The sequence below is a fragment of the Equus asinus genome, chromosome 15 (assembly GCF_041296235.1).
Source record: "Equus asinus isolate D_3611 breed Donkey chromosome 15, EquAss-T2T_v2, whole genome shotgun sequence".
Taxonomy (NCBI): domain Eukaryota; kingdom Metazoa; phylum Chordata; class Mammalia; order Perissodactyla; family Equidae; genus Equus; species Equus asinus.
The window spans coordinates 39,374,507-39,391,635 of NC_091804.1; the positions used below are offsets into that span (position 1 = coordinate 39,374,507).

Genomic DNA, 17,129 nt, shown 5'->3' on the forward strand with positions numbered 1-17,129 from the left:
TAAGTCAGTTGATTGAAGAAAAATATTAAATAGCACAGACGGTACTTGAAAGAAAGCAGCAAACACCTGAAAGCACATTTGAATGGTTCATTTGGAAAACACTGGCCTTTTTCATTCACAGAATAGCCAACTGGATTATTCAGTTATACTGGATTAAGTCTCCTCCAGCAAACACAAAACTGAAGGATGTCTGTGACATTATAAGCAAAAAGCCAGACAATACAATGTCTTGTTCAGAAAGAGTTAAATCTAAATCTTTAATAATCTAACTAATTTGGCTTAGGGGAAAAAAAATCACTGTGCATTACTATTGCTATTACTACTGGTTAATTTATAAGCCTGCACTAGTAAAAAACGACTACCCTAAGAGCACAGAATCAGTGAAAGGAAGACCAACAAGTATCTGATGTGCTTGTTCACAGATGGCATAATGGGCTACACTGTATCCCCTCAAACCCGTATGTTGAAGCCCTAATTCCCAGCACCCCAGGATACAACTATATATGGAAAGAGGGCCTGTAAAGAGGGGATTAAGTTAAAATGAGGCCCTTGGGTGGGCCCTGATCCAAGCGGACTGGTGTCCTTATGTGGAAATTCAGACACACAGAGACAGCAGGAAAGCAGCATGCATGGGGGAAGGACCATGCAAGGACACGGTGAGAAGGAGCCGCCTGCAAGCCAAGGGGAAAGGCCTAGAAGAAACCAAACCTGCCGACACCTTGAGCTTGGACTTCCAGTCTCCAGAACTGTAAGCAAGTACATTTCTGTGAAGCCACCCAGTCTGTAGTATATTGTTATGGCGGCCCTAGTGAGCCAATACAGATACTAAGTGACATCTGAAGAAACTTAAGAAAATTGGAAAGGGTAGAGACCAAGACGGTAACAGTGGCTATCTCTGGATGCAGGGATTATGGGTGATCCCCTCCTCTCCCCCTTTGCCTATATTTTGATTTCATTTACCATGATCTCATGTTATTTGCATAAAAAACAAAACAACTTAGGAATCTTGTCAACCACACTGTAGGCAAGGGCCTACCTCTGGGCCTTTGCACTTGCTATTCCCTCTGCCTGGAACATTCTTCCCCCAGACATCCATCAGTCATGCTCTCTCACCTTCTTCAGGTCTTCAGTTCTATGACACTGACTGCAACAAGGATCAAGGATTCTCTAAGACTGGGAGTCTTAGAAAGGTATTCCCTAAGGGACTAACTTTAAGTGGCCCATGTTCTTTAATGTTACCAAAACTTGTTCAAGTCAAAGGAACATGGCAAAGCACCGCAGCTCCCATCATTACTCAACGGAAGTCACACGTGTGACCTCTACTCCGAGTTGCTGTTTTCAACAAGATAAAAAATGTGCTACTTTCTTGCGTCAGATACTTAAATCAGGCTGGACTAAGTACTTCTGGTATGACTATTCCTCTCATAAACTTTAGCAAAGAACATCCTTGTGGCTAGAAGGGTTACCTCTTCCTCTAACAGCCAGATCTGATTAAGAAATCCTAATCCACGTATCACAAGCTCCTTGCTATTGGTTTCACAACAGGGAGTGAATTCAAGTTCTATCCGAGGCTTGATTTTCACTTGTGAAGCAGGGGAATATTCTGTTAGTAGAGAATCCTACACTTCCCACAGACATTTCCACTGGATCAGACACGCAATTACCAAAAAACAGTGTGCAAAGCCCACACACACCACTGCACAAAACAGCAGGCAGCTCCATCAGCCTCACCGTGTCTAGGTTAGCATGTCCAACAGTACCTGAGCTCCAGAGGGCAAAGTCAGCTTTTTGTTGTTTTTGCAGTAGTGACATTATAGGGTGATTCAATGACAAAATAGGCATCAGAAACAGTTTAATAAATGAAAAATTTTGGATTGGCCAATATCTATTAGGCAGTCTAGAAATATTCCGAGCAAGAGGTGGAATATACACATAAATATCAGAATAACTGTGCTATATACCAATTAACTACAATAAGCATTTATTCTATTTGAACAGCAGTTTTCAGACTTTTTTGGTCTCAAGACCCCTTTACATTATTGAAAATTACTGAAGATTTCAAAGAGCCTTTGTTTATGTACATTACAGCTACTGATATTTACCGAATTAGAAATTAAAACAAATTTTAAAAATATTTAATTCATTTAATACTAACCACAATAAACTATTACCTGTTAAGACAGATAACATACCTTATGAGATAACTATATTTTCCAAAGAACAAAAGAAAAATAGTGAGAAGAGTGGTACGGCTTTGCATATTTCTTTAATGTCTGGCTTAAAACAACTGGCAGTGTTCAGAACTGAGGTGAGCTGGAGAACACACGTCCTGTCTAAAGGGGACAGTCACGCCTTTGCTCTGGCCAAATGTCTCTAGGTCAGATTCTGCTTCTGGACCACCACTTTGCAACATCTAGCGTCACCTAATTGTTCTCAAAAATCCATGAGCCCTAACATCCTAGGTTTAGCTCAGGCTGGCTTAAACCCCGTCTTTCGTCAGAAAGGGCAGTAAAGATTGATAAATGTTGGGCTAATCTAGCGTTGGGCAGTTAAGTACTCTGTTAACCTTTACTTAGCTAAATCTTGAAGAATTTAAGTCCACAAATTGGATAGCTTCTAAAGGAAACTGTTACTTTTTAATTCACTTTTTCTAAGCCATAAACTTTATTTTCACTCAAAAATTGATTAAAAGTCAACTTTAGGGAACAACAATATCTCAGAGAAATCAGGAATTACAAAAAATTTACAAATCATGGAGTGGTTCACTTAGTTTTTTCTGGTAATTAAACAGAAGTGGCTAATCAACACCCGGTTAGCTGACATACTGCATTCTCCTAGGTCAGGGTCCACTCTGGGCTCACCACGTTTAATGTAAAACTGAGCTCACTCTGCACTTACATGCAAAAACCCCACACATTTCAGGACTGCAACTAAAAAAGAAATTTGCTAAGCTTTTTACCTGCTTGTCAAAATTTTCCTGTACATAAATTCGGCAGTAACAGACATGTACACACATCTTCTTTCAGCACCAGAATTATCCAACACTTATCCAAGACCATGCTAGACCTTGCAGGGGCTATAAAAGAAACAAAAATAGAGGCCTCCCAATCAGAGTATAAAGTCTCACTATAGAAACTAGATACACACATACAGTTTCATGAAACAGGGGCTGGCCCAGTGGTGTGGTGGTGAAGTTCACATGCTCTACTTCAGTGGCCCAGGGTTTGTGGGTTCAGATTCTGGGCATGGACCTATACACTGCTCATCAAGCCATGCTGTGGCTCATCAAGCCACATGCAAAATAGAGGAGGGTTGGCACAGATGTTAGCTCAGGGACAATCTTCCTCAAGTAAAAAGAGGAGGACTGGCAACAGATGTTAGCTCAGGGTCAATCTTCCTCACCGAAAAAAAAAAAGTTTAATAAAACAAAACAGTATCAAAACATATGAAAGAAATATAATCTATCATAGGACAATGTTTCTTAACCGTTGACGGGGTCATAGATCCCTCTGAATTTGATGAAAGTTATAGAGGTGGGGCCATGTTGCTAAGAGGAAGTGGACTTTATCCTGTGGGTAATTAGTGGGGAGCTGCAAAAGTCTCTGAGTAGGGCAAGAGATGAGGCAAATCTCCTGGGTAACGTCCAGGATGGGATGGAAGGACTGGAGGCCACGTTTGGATGTGCTACTACTAACACGTGGGGATCCACAGTGAGGAGCACTTGCCTAGAGCAAATGCCCTAAGGGGACACGTCATCGGACTTCTGATAGGCCTAGATGGTGGGAAACAGAAGGAAGCTAAGAGATTTGAGGCAGCACATATTAATCTGCATGACTATGGTGGTAGTTCCCATTTTTACAATGTGACACAAAAACAACTGGCCTTTACATGGTAGGCTTTAGACAAATATTTGTTGAAAACTCAAAAAATTGAGCAAAGGATAAAAAGGTATGCGTACTCCACTTGATAAAGATAAGCACAAAGTCAATCCGTGCTTCCCTGTGTGTGCTCACACACATGATCTTCAGATGCCACAGACAGAGAGTCACAAACAAGGACAGCTGGTCTACCAGGCTGTTTTAAAAAGGCTGGTCAGAGTAATGGCTAAGACACCTCCCACAAATAAGAATCAGAGTATGCTTCAGGGAAAATTCTGTAATCTCTCAGCAGAGGGCTCAGAGCACAGGCCTGGGATCAAGTCCTCGCTCTGCAACTCCCTAGCAATCTACTGTGTGACAGCGCAAGGTGCCCCGAGCCTCAGCAAAACAGGGACCCCAATACCGTCTCTGTAGATGGCAAGGAGGAATCGATAAGGCAGACCCTGTAAGGCACCTGGTGTAACAGCTAGCACAGGGTACTGAGGCACCTTCATCAGCACATTGTATTAGCCATCATGAAATAAGAAACAAAACCCTTCACTCGACCCCATACCCCCTCCTAGCTACCATCTTGTCTCTGTTCCTTCCTAGGAAACCCTCAAAAGGGCTGTCCAGACGCCTCGCCTGCACTTCCTCACCCTACCTGCACCTGCTCCAATCAGGCTTTCCCACCCAGTCACTCACAAAACTGCCCCCGTCAGGCAGCCCTCTCCTCAGCCCCGGCCCCGGTCCCGGAGCTCTGAGCCTGAGCAGCACCTCGTCTCTCCCTGCTCCCTCCCCGCTGCTGGCCTCGCCTCCCTGATTCCCACACACTGGCTGCCGGCCTCAGGGCACGGCCCCCAGACTGCGTTTTTGTCCACTCTACTCCCCAAGTGATTTTACGCAGACCAAGGAAGCTGCTGACTCTCCAATGTACATTTTCAATTAACAGCCTCCCAGACCTCTCTATTCAGATGCCAAATAGGCCTCTCCAACTTAAAACCCTTCCAACCAGAACTCCCTTGCACTCCTCAAAAGACAAAAACTACCCACTCCTCCACCTCAGTATATGGCACGAACATTTACCAGATTGCTCTGGCCAAAAATCTTGGAGTCATGATATGAAATCTTTCCCTTACACCCCATATCCAACCCATTTCCAAAGAGATCTCAGATACGACCATTTGCACCATCTCCACTCCGGCCGCCTCAGCTTCCTCAGTGGTTTCTTAGTGCACGTGGTCTCTACCCACAGCCTGTTGGCCAGTGAGCCTTTCAACGTATGTTAGAGCCCGTCGCCCCCCTACTCAAAGCCCTCGCCGGCCTCCCCCTGTAAGCAGCATCCGTCTATCTCCTCAGCTCGCCTACAGAGCCCCACCTGCCTCTCCCACAGCAGTTCCTACCACCCTCTGCTTGCTTCTTCACCCTCTGTCAGCCACCGCACCCATCTTTAGGTTCCTCAGCAGGCAGCCGACCTTCTGCCCTCGCACTCGCCGTTCCCTCACCCTCGCATTCTGTGCGGAGCTGTGAAGGGCTGGCTGCCTCCCTTAGTTCTCATCTAAGGTCTCACTTCCCATCCCCTTATCTTGCTTTATTTTTCTTCACTGCACTCATCACCACTTGACATTTTACGTTTACTCATTTCCACTTCATTTGTTGTTTACTGTCTGTCCCTCCCATCTGAACACAAGCTCCACGAGAGTAAGACTTCATCTGTTCTGTTCACTGCTGAATTTCCAACAACTCAAAGAGTCCTTTGCCAAAGTGAGCACTCAAATGCTTGCTGAATGGACGAATGGGTGGCTGGGTGTCAGCTGGGGATGGTATTTCAGAATGAATAATGCTCCATGTCACAAAATTCTAACAGGTTTATTTCTGAAAATATAGGAGAACATGCACAGCACTATTACAAGGGAGTCTAATATTATAAAGGCTATCAGAGGGGCTTAGCATGGATTTTAAACAGCCCAAGACAAGTCATACATTAAATTCTGAATATAATGATCTTAAGAAGAAATATGAATCTTAACTCAGAAGCCAGGCAGTCTTCAGAGGTCTCCTCAGAGCTCCCCCTCCCCCATATACCTTCACTCTCACATAACGTCTGTGCTGTATTTTTTACTTTCTTTAAATTTTCTTTTCTTTCTTTTTTATTGTCTGACTCACTCTCTGAGCTTCTCAAGTTAGAGCTGTGACTCACTCAGCCCTGCTTCCCAGAATCTGGTCCGCCGTCTGGCATCTAATGACATTCAATACAGGCTCCCTGATTGAAGCAATGGCAGTCTCTCTGCCTCTCCTACTGTAAACTCTAATGTGGTCTACTGTGACCAAGATACTGGAGACCGATATCAAATAACTGAGCCACCTAAGGCTTTTTATTTTGAGATAATTAAAATTTCATTTTTTTTAAATGAAGTGTAATCAAGACTTTTAGGGAAACTTACTTTCTTCTTAAAATGAGGGAAACCTGGTTGTGCACCCAAACCACACGAGTCAAAGGATTCTTCACTACAAAGTGAGCCGATGCACAAAATACATACACGAAAGCAAGTTACCGACATTCCAAACCCTTTAGAAGTTGCATATAAAGTTAGTACATCAATATTTTCTACAAAGCAGGAGCGTTTAACTCCAAGTGGCCTGACCACACCCTAGTTCTAGGCCTTCAGGGGCTGTCCAGGGACACAGATCCAAACGCTGGTCAAGTTCAGAGGCCTGCAGACCCTGAGAGCGCATCTGTCCTAAGTGAGGACGTCATCCCATCCCAAATGGAGAGAACAAGTTCGAAGTCGTGGCAGGTTAATTCAGACATAAGATTTCAGTGAATACGTTAACAAACTAAATCCACATATGCCCCCAGACAGAAGCTAACAGATCAGAAAGATTCAAGAATGCTAACATGTGTTTTATTCCTACGGCACTTGAATCCATTAAATCAACCTAAATCTTAAGAGTCCTAATATTTCTGTGTGAATCTGACCCCTAAAAGGCAGCTTCAAATGACAATGTAACGGATGTCAAAATGGACTCTGGTTAATCTTAATAAAGTGTAACTATTAAGAAGTTACCTATGCAAATGTTAAGATAACTTCACCAAGGTGCTAAAATATCACAGTAATCCAAGACTTTTTAAAAGAAAACATCTGTTCCTGTTACTTCAGAATTCTTCTTTCCAGAAGGATTTTTCCTGGATCTGTGTCAGTATAAAAAGTCAGCCAGTTATTCTCTTGGCTAAATATAAACTGAAAAGTCAGCAGCTGCAGGACATTACACAGAAAATACGACAACCAGGTTGAAAAGGCATAAATACTTGACAGGGTTTTACACCATGTAATAATAAAACATTTAATGCAGTCATTTGAAACACAGCAACATACTAAAATATTTGTGGTACAAAAAGGATTTTGAAGCCCTTTAAAACATCAACATCTTTTAGGAAAATCATGGCCACAGAGCAGTAGCTCTGACAGCATGCCAATCTCAGGAAACCCTGGTCTGGCCTGGGTCTTGAGTTAAAATGGCAGAGCCTCACAGGCGGCTCCTGAACGCTGCTAATTAAAACTGGTTTGGGTGCCCATCCAAGGGAGGCAGTGAGCTGGGGGCCTGCTGCTGCTCCTATTTCGGAAAACAACGAGGCCTGGAAGGTGATGCACCTAGATTCAACGTTCCTGAAAAGGGGCCATCAAGCCAGGGGTAGTAACTTTCACTCCTCAGCAACAGGCCAGTGCAGCCTGGCTGCCTAGTTAGTGCCTGCCCAGGGGAGCATATTTTCTCTCCTCTACAGCAAAGGTTCTTTGAGTATGGCCCCCAGACCTGCGGCCCTGCAGGCAAATGCTAGAAACGTCAATTCTCAGGTGCATCCCAGAGCACTACCCTACACCACAGAGCTACTGAATCTGAAACTCCGAGGGGCCTGCAGCGGAACGAGCCCGCCAGGTGTTTCTGATGCACGCTAGTTGGAGAACCACCCATCTCGGGGAAGAAACAGAGGCAATCTATCATTCTTCACAGTCCAGACAATGTGACAACAAACAGCTGGTCACAAAAGGCAAGGCCCTGTGTTTCTCTGCTGCTAGGGTGGTGACAAGGTAAAGGTCAGATTTTCGCGGACGGGCGGAGACGAAGAATAGCACGCAGCAAGTATGTCAGGAGAGCCAGGGAAGGAGGGCAGCGTGAATTCTACGCTGAAGGCCCTCCAGAAATACCAACTATCAGGATGAGGGCTCGTCTTGAGGGGCTGAGCAGCCACTTTTGCCTCTGCCCTATCAGATGCACAGTTTCTCCAAATATGTCAAATTTATCTATTTGCCTACGTCAAGGTGAGACCCTGGATTAATTCATTGCAACATTTAATATTTATGAGGCACCTATTACATGTCAGGGACTATGCTGGGCGCTAGGGACTTAGAGAACAAGACAGAATCCTGCCCTAGTGGAAAGACACAGCAAATAGGAAAGAAAATAAGAAAACTTCAGATAAGGCGAAGCACTTTAGAAGAGATGAGAAGAGAGACGTGATAACGACCGAGAAGACGGTACTGAATGTGGTGGTCAGCGATGGCCTTTCTGGAGAGCTGAGACCCGAAGAGCGAGCAGCAGTCTGTCACGTGAAGATCTAGGACAGAGGATTCCTGAAAGGGGAAGAGCAAGAGGACACGTGTGTGTCATATCGCGCGAGGTCAAGGGCCAGCAGAGGGCCTTACGGGCCACAGAAAAGAAACCGATGTCCTCCTAAGCGCAGTGGGAAGGGCCTGGTGCAGGGGAGGTGCAGTTTCCATTTCACATCTGTAAGCGATCATTCTGCCTCCTCTACGGAGAATGGACTGGAAAAGGGCAGGGCTGGAGGCAGGCGGCTTTTGCAGTCTTCCAGGCAAGAGAAAGGCTGCCCTGGCTGGACAGGAACGACAATAACGCCGATGGAGAGGAGGACCTGGCATCTATTCTGGGGTTTCACCTACCGGACTTGTGATGGGTGCATGTGAGGATGAAGAAAGAACCCTCCTTGACAGTCATTACTGTCTACCCATGAAAGAACCCATGAGCCGAGGCAGAGGCGTCAGCAGACCTGCCACTGCCTGAAGGACCCTGAGATGCCTAGCTGGAGCAGAGGCAACAGGGCTGAAGAATGAAAACGTGGCCAAGAGCAGGTGTCCTGGAGCAGCACTGCCCTGGTTCTGTACCCTGGCTCTGCAGGTCACTGGCTCTGAGCCTCAGGCAAGTCAGTTTTGCTCTCCAGGCCTCAGTTTCTCACCTTCAAAATAGATACCTGCTTCAAAGGGTTGCTGTAAGAAATGAGATGACGTATTTAATACTGCGTCTAGCACAGAGTAAGGCCTAGAAGTCTAGCTTAAAAAGAAGTCTGAAGGGCTTGCACGTAAATGAAGACAAGGACCTACTATGCACATGACATGAGGGGGCGCCAAGCCCACTGAGTGTGAGTTACTGAGTACAAGGTATAAGCAAGAGCTGTTTAAAAACGGACTTCACTCTCGTCAGACAGCACGTTACCCAGAACGGGATCAATAGCAGCCAGGGATGCTACAAGAAGGGTCCCTGCTACAGTTGGCAGATGTTTCTCGGTAAAGCCCTTTCTCTCACCAAGATTAGACACTCTAAGACCTGGGAAGAGCATGTGCCCAAACGACGCCTTTCCATTTCCTTCCTAAGGTACTGGAGCAGGGTGGGGAGGGAACTGGAGTCAAAACCCCTGGGCTCTGGTCTGTCACCACTCCTCAGCCACCAGTCTCCCTCAGCAACAATGGGGGGCCAACGCCTCTCCTGGCAGCTCGCCAGGTTGCGAAGAGTTTGGATGAGCTGACAACAGGTGAGTCAAAGCACTTGGAGAACTCTAAAGCATACACGTGAGGTAAGAGCATTAGTGTTAAAAGAGTCACTTCACCACATGTGCTCTCTGGACTTCACTGCGCCTTTCAGAATTAAGCAGAGGACTCCTGACTCTACATTGTGTATTAGCCTTTCATCAAATTACTGCAGAGCTACACTGCAGGTGAGAGGCAGGGGGAGGGAGAAGAACGTGCTGGGGGAAAGAGGGTGGTTTTAACGTTACTGAGAAGGGGGAAATCACGGTCACCAGAAGGAGCTTTGGCAATCCCTAAGGAGAGCAGGAGCAGTGGCCCAACTAAGGGCCTCCCCCATGGCCGGAGCAGATGGCGGCTTCCTCCGCTGAGCACAGGAGGCAGGCCTCTTGAACGCAGGGCCCAGGCTGTGCAAAAAGCACTTGGCTACAACCGGCACAAGAGGCTCACACGGTGAGACACACGGGAACCAGACCAGAGACCACAGGTTCTCACTGGCCACCTCCAGCTCTCAGGGGAACACCCATGAAGGGAGTGGAAGACTACTTAACCTCCATTGCCCGTACAGTTAAATTTCCACACGCCGAGGGCGTGGACGAGGCCACTCCAATGTATGCAAATTTAAAATCAGGCCCAGCCAGGGCTTCCCCTTCTGGCACTCGGTTTCTGGTTAACTGTCAGGGAAGCCTGTTGGGTGCTGGGTGAGAGGAAGGACCTGGCAGCCACGGGCCACTGTTTGAGGAAGTCACCTGTCCCAGCACAGGCATCCTGAGAGATTAGTGGGCTTTTCACAGTTCCACCCTTTGGGATCTATGCAGAAATGACACGCTGCAGAACCAAGGTAGGTGGGGAGGTGTCATAGCCAAGCGCTGAAAGCAGTAACCATAAAAAACTAAGTTTAGCCCTTACAGGAAGTCAAAGGCTTCACAGCTGTTTCCCGGCAACCAGGGACACAGATGAATCAAGAGGCTTGTTCTACACCTGACTAAGGAAGGCCCCGGACCACACCTGAAAGACTCTCAGGGTTAGAAAGCAGAGGCCTGCACACTCACTTTAGTTTAACCCAATTAAGGTCTTTCTGCTTCCATTCTTCACACTCTACATTCCTTTCCCTGCCTGGGGCACGGGCCCCATCTCGCCATGCCCCTCTATCTGAGAGTCTCATTCATTCCTTCAACAAGTATTTACTAAATGCCTACTTCATACCAGGCACTTGCTCAACGGCTTCCCTTCACACTGAAGACAATTCAAAGCCATATCCCTCCAACTGTCTCCTCAACAAGCTCCCTAAGTCCTTTACTTTATTCTTCGACATGCCAAGCTCGCCCGCCCTAGTGCCTTTGCACTCACTGTCTCCCCCTCCCCTGCCTGTGACACGCCTGTGACCCATGTTGTAGGGCTGGCTCCTTCCATCATTTGCCTCAGTTCAAATGCCTCCCCCAGAGAAGCCTTCCCTGCCCACCTCTCCAGATGCCCTTTATCACATCACACAGTCTCCTTCAGAGCAGTCACTGCTGTCTGGCACCGTCTTAATTAGGTACTTCTTTAATGGCCTTCTCCTTGACTGGAACAGAAGCTCCTCAAGGACAGGAACTATGTCCACCTCATTCGCTATTCACAATGGGACATGGCAGGCCCTCAATAAGTAGCTACTGAATAAAGAAACAAAAGGGTTTGGGGAAGCCCATTTAACGGCGCCTCAAAGGCTGCTCCGCATCACGTGCACCATGGCGAGAGCTCCTGTGCGCCGCCAGCCAGCAGGTGGTGACGTTTTTCTGACCACCAGAGTATTTATGAAGCGCTCCTCAACTGGCAGGGCCTCGAGAGGTTAGAATTAAGTAGGTGTTAAACTGGATCATAGGTAGCCAACCTCAAGTGACTGCCAGCAGGGCTGAGCTGCAATGCCACCATAATGCTGGCTGCTACGGACACACTTTACCCCCAGTTCACAGCAACCTGGCGGGGGTGTTCTTCTGCGGAGAAGTTCCCACGGCAGCCTGGCCTGACTCAGCCTCTCCTCTGACGGCATCTCTGGCAGTATCCTGGCACAGGAATTGACTCAGCGCTGATCAGATGAAACCAAAATCTAGGAAAAGCATGTGTGGTCTCTGTCCTCCAGGAAGACCCCGCTGCTTTACGTGTAAAAGGCAGCCTGCGGTGGGTCACTTCAGCCCCGTCTCCTGCATCCAACTCCCTCTACTCCCCACCCTGCCGCCGGTCAGCCGAGGATGGCTCCTTGGGATACGAGAGGAGCAGCATCCTGGAAAGATGGACTCCCCTCACCCTGTCCACTTTGGGTCACCAACCCTCTCCTAACAGTGCTGCTGCTGTGGCCTTAAACAGCTGGAGAATTTTGGTACCCACCTGGTGTCCCAGTTTACTTTCTCCATCAGAGGTCACCCACCGTCACCCCATCTGGGAGGACCTGCTTGGCCAGCGTCACTGCCAGGCACCTCAGGGTACAGGCTCCTCACCAAAAGGGGGACACACAGTCCCCCCAAATCTTGCACTTCCAGAAACTGACTCTCTTGCCTCATCAGCCAGTCCGGGGGCCCTTCCTCAGCCTGCCTCCTCAAGAAGGCCACCTGAATCCGCCCTCCCCCCCCACTGCCGCCCATACTCAACTGTAGAATGTTAACTCAAACAGACCCTCAGGGTCTGATTCTCTGGCCCATGTTAGGAGTGCAGAGCAGGGAATTCAACCTCAAGATAAATGCTGCCTCCCTGAACCCACAAAGGCCTGGAAGAACCCCCCCCCACCCCGGGCCCCCTCTGCAAAATGCAGCCCCCACTCCCATCCTGGAAAAAAGGGGGTGTGCTCAGCCTCCCCAAAGCCCACCCATGAGCTCTCATTTCACTTGTGCCTCTCCCCATGCCCATCTAGCCAATGGGGAACTCCCGAGCGAAGCCCACCATCTATCACCAACATCCAGAGGAGTGGAAGGCAACGCGGTCTCCGTAAGACAGACACTTCAGGGCAGGCGTCCCTCACCCAATAGAGGAGGAGACTTTTCTTCTCGAACAGAAATCTCTGAAACCTGACCTTTTCCCACTCCGCCCACCGCACAGGCCTTCCCTCGGTTGACCGCCCCCCCGCCCCCCCCCCGCCGTCCCCACCCCAGATACCTCCAAGGCTCCCAATTCACCTGTTCTTCCCCCAATATCGCGAGCTCCCGCCAAGTGCCTCACTGAGAGCTTGCCCCCCAACATCTGTCTCCTCAAGCAGGTGCCCGGGAAGGACGGGGCCATTTCCCCACGGGCCGCTCCCACCACGTCCCTCCGGAAAAGGAGATGCTCTCCTCCTCGCTTACCCTGTGGAAAGGCCCTTAATCCCCCTAGAGCAGCCACCCCAAGCGTCCCCCTTTCCAATCAACATAGAGATCTCCTCAGCTAACCCCACCCCCGAAGCTAACGCTGGAGCTGTCCCCCTCACCAATGGGGGACCCCCTCAGTCACCCCTAGGACCCCGTTTCCTCCCCCTATCCATCCTGAGAGGCTTCTCTAAGTCCCCGCCAGACGGACATCCCACGGCTCACCGGCCCCCCAGCACCCTGTAAAGGGCTTCCGTCCGCTCTTGGGAACCTTCTCATCCTCCAGGGAACCCTCGATCTCCCCCAAAGAGCCGCCGGCCGGGCTCCTCGGCAGGGACCCCGGGCTCGCCCCGCAGCGCCTAGGGGCCCGGCCCTTCCTCTCGGCGGGGCCCTCCCGCCGCCCGGGGCGCCTCGGGGCCTCGCCGCGCCGCCCACAGTCCCCCAGGCCCCCGCCCGTGCTTCCGGCCGCCGCCTGCTCCTCCTCCCCGCTCAGGTCGCCCGAGCCGCCGCGGCGCAGCCCAGCGGACAGAGGGGCGCGGAGGCCCCGGCCCGCCGCACGGCCCTCTGCGGGTCCCCGGCCCCCGGCCCGAGCCCGCGCCCCCTCGGCTGGCCGGGCCCGGCGCCCCCGCTCACCCGAGCCCGTGGTGGCTGCCATCTTGCGTCGCTGTCGCTCGAAGGCCGGCCCCTTCTTCACCCCCCGCCCGTCCCCGGCCCCTTCTGCGCAGGCGCGCGCGCAGGCGCAGCCGCCGCCGCTGACGCCCGCCCGCGGACCGCGCGCCCCGCGGCCGGCAAGGGCGATCTCTGGCCGAAGGGAGAGGAAGTGTTTGCGTGCGCGAGGGCCCGGCAACCTGCAGGGCGCTCCGGCCCCGGGTGCCAGGGAGGGGCTGAGGGGCGTGGTGAGAAGGGCCGGGGTGGTGAAAGAAGAAGAAAAAGTTTTTAAAAAGCGCCTGTTTCGCTTCGGGCGTTTTCCTAGCTAGCTGGGTCTTCACATCTCTCCCAGCTCGGAATTAATGTGAAAAGTGAAGCTGAGAGGGGTTAAGTGATTTATCTAAACTCAGCTGTTAAATGGCTGAGTCAGAATTTGAACCCAGGCCAGATCGTCTTGCTTCCAGGGTCGATGCTCCCGGGCTAGAGGAGGCTTGTAGCTGGGCGGCTAAATGATTTGGGTGGCAGGGAAAACATTCACTCATTCATTCACGCATCAATCTATCTTTTCACCCAAATATTTAGTAAGCCCCTACTATGTGCCAGGCACTGTAAAGCAAGTCCCTGCTCTTATGGGCTTATATGCTAGTCGGAGACAGAGAGCAAGTAAACAAATAAATAGGAAAGAACATAACTATGATATGATAGAGAGTAAACTGGGAAAGGGGCGGCACGGGGTGGTCAGGGAGGACCTTCTAAGGTGGTCACATTTCAAAGGAGACCTGAATGATGAGGAAGAGGTAGAGGGAACAGCATGTGCAAAGGCCCCGGGGACATATATTTGCAAATAAATGTTAAACCCAAGAAAAGACTTCTCTTTTATTATAAATGGTCTGAGAAGCTCTTATTTGGATGTAGAAACAGTTTGAGAGAGATGAAGGGACTGCTTCAAGGTCACACAGCTAAACACCAGCAGAGGAAGGACCAGGACTTCCAGGACAGAGGAACAAGGAAGCTGGAAGCCCTCACTCAGCACATCCAATTCATCCCCTTGTTCTGACAGCAATGCCTCCTAAGCATTTCTCAACTCCATCCACTTCTCCCACTTAAGGTAGGCTGCCCTTGTCTCCCCCTTAAGGTAGGCTGCCCTTGTCTCCCACTTGGATGACCCCAGCAGCCTTCATTCTTGCCCCCATGGTCCCTTCTCCGTATGTCTGCTCAAAATACTCTTCAGCTAAAACATTCAGTGGCTCCCCATTCCCTTGGGATAAAATACAGACTTTACAAATTGAACAGCCACAGAATTATCATCCAACAAGGACAATCATCAGATTGAAAGGGGGCCTAATATAATCTTGCTGGGACAACAAGCAGAAACCAGGACTCTCCAGGGCAAACGAGGATGGATGGCCACCCTACCCACAAGGCCCTGCACTTAGGGCCAGGACTAGTATGGGGTGCCAAATTTAAGAAGGCTTTACCCTCAGGTTCCAACCCTGTGAGTGAAAACTTGCACGCTGGGTACACCTCACTTTCCCCCTCCCTGGCTCTGCCTGCACCTCTGAAACTCGCTGTACCTCTCCAGCTTCCCTGGCCCCTTTCAAGGCCTCTGGAACACATGTCTTCTTCCTCCTCACAGCCTTTTTCTGTGCTCTTCCCACTCTTCAGTTCTCAGATCCAGCATGACCCCCTCCCCCCCCCCCGGGAAGCTTTCCCTGATTTCTCCAACCAGGTAAAATCCAGCTGTAACTGACTCTCCAAGTGCCACGTGTGTCTCCGTCTCAGCACTGGCAACAGGTAATCATCTTGATGGTATTCCACATGTCACGTGATTCAAGTTTACCTTGAACACAGAAAATATTTGCCCTGGACTTTGAGTCACCGTAAAGTGTCAGGTAGCAAGTGGGAAGCATTTGGGTTCCTAAGGTGGACTCAACTCCGGAGTGGAATGTTCTGGGTTCCAGTCCTCCCTCACCCCTCACTGGGTGGTATGAGTCTAGGCGAGAGGACTGAACCTCTCCTGGCATCAGTTTCCCAGGGGATGATAGTATCAGCCTCATAGGGTTGCTATGGAGATGAAATGCTTGGATAAAACCGTTTGACACAGAGGAAGGAGGGGACGCCTGAAGAGCTGACATTTACCAAGCAATCATCATAATAATTTGACGGGCAACTCTTAGGAATATCCCCATTTTAGAGATGAGACTCAGAGCTACCAGGTGGGAGAGTGAGGATTAAAACACAAGCCCCTTATCTATGATGCTAATAAATGTTTCCTCGCATAGATTCCTTGGTTCTCCTAGGGAATTTCTGGCAAGCAAAACAGACAAAGCGAATTCCTACACAAAGCCTAGCAGGAGGAATAGTGGCAGCGGCCCAGGGCATGCTGGTTATTATAGGCCCGCGGCGTCGCGGAGCCTGCTGGGAGTTGTAGTCCTCCCTGTGCTCAGGCTTTCTTGGAGAGGCTCCGCCCCCTCCCCAGCGGTCGCAGCCAGTCCCCAGAGCGGAGTTCCCCTGGCGCCTGCGCCCCATCGCCGCTCTGTGATTGAGCTGGTGGCTTCAGCTGAAGCGGCTGAGAGTCCTGCTTTATCGGATTGTTGGGAAGATTAAAAAGGTTAATGGAACTAAAGAATTTAGAAGAGGGCTTGGCGCACAGCGAGTGCTATATAAGTATTAGCTGTTGTTATTACGATTATTATTATTTAATCCTCAGTGACTCTTGCAAAGTAGCTATTATCATCTCCTTTTGTCAGATGAGGAAACTGAGGCGCGGAGGAGTCAGATGGCTTTCCCAGGGTCACCCAACAAGGAAGGAGTAAAGTCAGGTTTGGAATGCAGCTCCCTTAACGCTGGGGTACCTGCTGTTTCCTCTGCGGTGAGGGAGGTGGAGCCTGGGAGGTTTTAAGCAAAATGTGGGCGAGTTTGTATTTTTACAAAATGCAAACCCTCAAGGGTTGAACTGGGGGCACGAGACTGGAGGTGGGGAGTCCAGGAAAGAGGTGTGTGGGACACTGCTGACCTCCAGGCCTGTCACCAGGGCATGCCGTGCTCACAGAAGCCTGGTTTTCAGGAGGCTAAAGGCCCAGTTTCCAGGTGTGAATCCCAGCCAGTCACAGGCACTGCCATTTCCTTTTGCCAGCAATTGGTCCAGTGCTGTGCCTGTGACCTAGTTCTTTCAGGCCACTGAGTTGGGGAGGGGGGCACAATTGGAAAGTTTTCCTCCCCTGGTAATAGCTGAGAAGAAAACCTTTTTTGCTCCCTTTCTTCCATCCTATAATATGAGGTTGTGATGGTTGGAGCTGTGGCAATCAGAATGAGATCAAGAGGCACAAGCCTGAAGCCAGAAAGCTGACACATGGAAGATGCTAGCAGAGAAAAATGGAAAGAGCTAGGACCTGGATGATGTGGTTGAGCTGCTGAAGCTGCCTACCTACAGGCTCCTTAAGACATGAGATAATAAGTGTCTTTATTGCTTAAGCTGCTCTTAGAGGTAAATTTTT

The 17,129-nt window shown here is 49.5% G+C and overlaps 1 protein-coding gene across 3 annotated transcripts in view; it reads right to left on the reverse strand.

The window, feature by feature from the left end:
* The window catches only part of UBE2V1 (ubiquitin conjugating enzyme E2 V1), a 28,662-nt gene extending 14,914 nt beyond the window's left edge, over positions 1–13,748 (reverse strand). The window contains exon 1 of one of the 3 annotated variants that reach the window (XM_044748542.2): positions 13,618–13,748. In XM_044748542.2, the coding sequence (XP_044604477.1) occupies positions 13,618–13,639 (22 nt within the window). In that variant the 5' untranslated portion in view covers positions 13,640–13,748. Of the gene's footprint in view, positions 1–13,209; positions 13,393–13,617 lie in introns of those variants that run through there. The other 2 variants (XM_044748539.2, XM_044748541.2) reach the window with 2 other exon arrangements.
* Positions 13,749–17,129: the final 3,381 nt, after the last annotated feature.